General features: G+C 55.2%; 1 protein-coding gene across 1 annotated transcript in view; it reads right to left on the bottom strand.

The window, feature by feature from the left end:
* Positions 1-4,544, bottom strand: part of MAST3 (microtubule associated serine/threonine kinase 3) — a 33,054-nt gene that overhangs the window by 11,408 nt on the left and 17,102 nt on the right. Inside the window, exons 14-17 of the mRNA XM_037728810.1 lie at positions 3,666-3,798; positions 3,395-3,560; positions 2,247-2,348; positions 722-844 (exon numbers count right to left, since the gene is read on the bottom strand). Coding sequence (XP_037584738.1) covers positions 722-844; positions 2,247-2,348; positions 3,395-3,560; positions 3,666-3,798 — 524 coding nt within the window. The remainder of the gene's footprint in view (positions 1-721; positions 845-2,246; positions 2,349-3,394; positions 3,561-3,665; positions 3,799-4,544) is intronic.

Here is a 4,544-nt window from a genome sequence, read left to right as displayed (position 1 = left end):
AAAAAAAAAAAAAAAATCAAGTAATTAAAAAGTTGTGGGCAAGGTTCACGTAAGTAGAAATTATGAAAAAAAAGAAAAAAGGGAAAAAAAAAAAACGTTGTGGGACCAGAGGCGGGAATTCTTGTTTCTGAGCTTCAGTGATTCCTTGAAACGGGTCACACAGAATTAGGCAAAATTGTGCATCTCAAAATAAGGGATGTTCCTCATTGTATAGAAGAAGAAACAGAAGCTCAGAGAAGACCTCTGACAGGAAGCAAGTTCTGAAGGAGGTGCTGGACACTAAAGGGCGGGACCCCCAAGTTGGGAGAGAAAGAGTCATCCTCAGAGCTCACCTACAGTGTGCCCCTGTGGGGACCCCTCCGTTAAAGCTGGGTGAGGGGCCCTACTCTCCTGGGTGACAGATGGGGCCCCATGCCTGGACAAGGCCACACACCCAGGAGGAACCCCAGACAAGGGAACCCCAGACAAGGGCCTGCTACACTTGGTGCCTTGGTTTCCCCTTCTGAAGCCTGAGGGATGCTGTGGCCTCCCTGAACTCAGACGCACAGGAAATCTAGCCGGGGCGGCTGACACACGTGCCCTAGATTCTTGGAAGGCTCAGGAAGTCGGAAGCTCCAGGCCTAGGGTGAGGTGCCAGGCTTGGGTGGAACCCCTGGCATACAGCCCTCCGCCCCCAGGGACTGAGGGATGGCAGAGCCCCCCCCTGCGGGCCCCTCCTTACTATCAAAGTAGCTGGTATCATCCTCGGCTTCGAGCTGGGGCACGAACTCGGCTTTGTGTCGAAGAAGCCCTGCCCAGTCCAGGCCCAGGAAAAACGGGTGCTGCTTCACCTCGTGGGTGCCACCTGCAGATATGCCCGGCTGAGCCCCGTGGGTCCTCATCTCACCCACCACACGATGCCCTCCACCCCCATCCCCACCCCCCACTGCTCATGCTGGACACAGGGTGGGGACAACACAGAACCAGAAAAATGGGCCGGGCGCGGTGGCTCACGCCTGTAATCCCAGCACTTCGGGAGGCTGAGGCGGACAGATCACTTGAGGTCAGGAGTTCGAGACCAGCCTGACCAACATGATGAAACCCCGTCTCTACTACTAAAAATATAAAATATAAAATACAAAAATTAGCCGGGTATGGTGGTGCATGCCTGTCATCCCAGCTACTAGGGATGCTGAGGCGGGAGAATCACCTGAATCTGGGAGGCGGAGATTGCAGTGAGCCAAGATTGCAGCACTGCACTCCAGTCTGGGCAACAGAACAAGATTTTGTCTCAAAAACAAAACATCAACAACAAAATAGGAAAATGGGAACAAAATCCACTGAAATTTAGGAGCCTGGAGAGAGACCAAGCTGGGATTCAAACCCATGCCAGCACTTTGGGAGGTTGAGGTGGGCGGATTACTTGAGGTCGGGAGTTCAAGACCAGCCTGGGCAACATGGCGAATTCCTGTCTCTGGATGACAGACAGGGCCGGATACCCAGGAGGCCAACCAAAAATACAAAAATTAGCCAGGCATGATGGCACATGCCTGCGGGTCCTACTCGGGAGGCTGAGGTGGGAGGATCGCTTGAGCCTGGGAAGCGGAGGCTGCAGTGGGCCAAGTTGTGCCACTGCACTCCAACCTGGGTGACAGTGTGAGATCTAATCTCAGAAAAAAATAAAAAATAAAAAAGCACTAAGGCTGCCCAGGTTCGGAAGATTCTGGCCTTCTCTCTGCTGCCGTCTGGGACGGCACCGCCTAGAGAAAGCCCAGATTATAAGGTCCTCCTTCCTGGCTTGTAAACAGCTCCAAGGAGAAGGTGACGATCCCTGACCTTGGACCCAACCATTCCCAGAGCGAAGCCTCAGTCATGAACAGGAGCCGTAGTGGCCATGTGATGGGTGGCTGCATGAGTCTCAAAAAGTCCCTTAATGATTCACCAGGTGGCTGGGAAAACTGGGACAGTAGGATCTTCCAGGCTGGGCCTTTGACACAGGTCCTGGTGACTTCACAGCCTCATATACTTATTCAGGCTCAGTGCTCGGTGTGGGCACCAGACCCAGCTACTTTCTATTCTCTCAAGGTCTTGTGATGGTTCCTGGAGAACTCCTATGCATCCTTCAAAACCCCAGCTGCAAGCCCCCCTCCTCCATGCAGCTTCCCAGGTAGAACTCTTGTATACCCCAGGTACTATCCCTCCTTCTGTTTCCTGGGTCCCAGGGCCTGAGGGAGCCACCCACCTGGGTCCCCTTCCATACTACATACCAGTGCCCAGACGGTCCAGTGGGCTCTGCCGGAGCAACCTGGTGATGAGGTCCTGGGCGTCAGCTGGAAGGGCCTCGTCCCCATCTGGCCACATGATCTCATCTAAAATGAGGGAGGAAGGAGGAGGCAGGGGTACCCCTTTCTAGTACCATCCACTACTTCCCCTCACTTCACTGTATTCCTAGCCAGTGACCTCCTCTGCCGCTTCAACATGCCAGGCTCGGGACCCGCACCCAGGCTTCGCCACGGCTGTGCTCTGTGCTCACAGCATCTTTCGCTTTTCTGTCTCTACGGCTCCCTCTCATTCTGAGGTTCTTGCAGGTCTCTGCCCACATGTCACTTCTTTTATTTTTTGAGACAGTCTTGCTCTGTCACCCAGGCTGGAGTGCAGTGGCGGGATCTCAGTTCACTGCAACCTCCACCTCCCGGGTTCAAGCAATTCTCCTGCCGCAGCCTCCCAAGTAGCTGGGATTACAGGTGCACATCACCATGCCCGGCTAATTTTTGTATTTTTATGTATTTATTTTTTGTGACAGAGTCTTGCTCTGTCACCCATGCTGGAGTGCAGTGACGCTATCTCGGTTGACTGCAACCTCCGCCTCCCGGGTTCAAGAGATCCATCCTTCTGCCTCAGCCTCCCAAGCAGTTGGGACTACAGGTGTGTGCCACCACACCCAACTAAATTAGTTTTTGAAATTTTTAGTAAAGACGGGATTCACTATGTTGGCCAGGATGGTCTCAATCTCTTGACCTAGTGATCTGCCCGCCCCGGCCTCCCAAAGTGCTGGGATTACAGGCGTGAGCTACCGCCCCAGGCTAATTTTTGTATTTTTAGTCGAGATCGGGTTTCGCCATGTTGTCCAGGCTGGTCTCGATCTCCTGGCGTTATACGATCTTCCTGCCTCGGCCTCCCAAAGTGCTGGAATTACAGGTGTGAGCCACCATGCCCAGCCTCATGTCACTTCAGCGAAGCCTCTGTGACCCTATAATTAATCCAGCGACCCACCCCCTCAGCACCCCACCGCCTCCCCACTGGACAGCCAGCTCCCTCCCCTCGTCCTGCTTCTCCCCCCGACATCCGGGTGGGGGATCGCTGCCCAGAGCTCGGTGGGGCTGCAGCTCAACCCAGGCCCGTGGAGGGAACGCACCGCTGACCACCTGACCGAAGAGTTCCTCGGGGGTGTCTCCGAAGAAAGGCACGCAGCCCACCAGAAACTCATAGAGAACGACGCCCATGGCCCACCAGTCCACTGGCTTCCCGTAGCCCTGGCGGAAAATCACCTCGGGCGCGATGTACTCCGGCGTCCCGCACACCTGGACCCAGGCAGAACGGGGAAACTGAGGCCCGTCCCCAGCCCAAGAGAGGCCCGGGAGAGAGGAGGTGGCATCCCAGGGCCACCTGCCCACCTGGCCGCCCACCTGCTTGTCGATGAACTCCCGGGCGTCCTTCTCGATGTGGCCTTCGTAGAGGTTGGTGGCCATGCTCATCAGGCCGATTTTGGACAGGCCGAAGTCCGTGAGCTTGATGTGGCCGAGTGAGGTGATGAGCAGGCTGTGGGCAGGCGAGGGGGTGCTCAGGGCTGGGGGGCCAGGGTGCCTGGCTGCTCCTTCTGCCCCAGACCTTGGCTCCACCTGACACGGGCAGAGCTCTGCCTCCAACTCCTGGGTCCAAGGGATCCTCCTGCCTCAGCCTCCCCAGTAGCTGGGACTTGGGACTATGGGGCACACTACCAAACCCAGCTAAGGTTTTTTTTTTGTTTTTTTGTTTTTTTGAGACAGAGGCTCACTCTGTCACCAGGCTGGAGTGCAGTGGCGCAATCTCAGCTCATTGCAACCTCTGCCTCCCAGGTTCAAGCAATTCTCCTGCCTCAGCCTCCCGAGCAGCTGGGACTACAGGCGCACATCACCATGCCTGGCTAATTTTCTGTATTTTTAGTAGAGATGGGGTTTCGCCATAGTGGCCAGGCTGGTCTTGAACTCCTGACCTCATGATACACCCATCTCAGCCTCCCAAAGTGTTGGGATTACAGGCGTGAGCCACCGCACTGGGCTTTTTTTTTTTTTCGTAGATATGAGGTCTTGCTATGTTGCTCAGGCTGGTCTTGAATTCCTGACCTCAAGCAATCCTCCCACCTTCAAAAGTGCTGGCGTGACAAATGTAAGCCAGCATGCCTGGTCTCGTGTGTGTGTGTGTGTGTGTGTGTGTGTGTGTGTGTTTCTGGCTCACTGTAGCCTCCACCTCCCAGGTTCAAGCAATTCTCCTGCTTCAGCCTCCCGAGTAGCTGGGATTACAGGGGC

Source organism: Cebus imitator, unplaced genomic scaffold (assembly GCF_001604975.1).
Source record: "Cebus imitator isolate Cc_AM_T3 unplaced genomic scaffold, Cebus_imitator-1.0 Scaffold280, whole genome shotgun sequence".
NCBI lineage: Eukaryota > Metazoa > Chordata > Mammalia > Primates > Cebidae > Cebus > Cebus imitator.
This window is presented reverse-complemented; position numbering and strand designations above follow the sequence as displayed.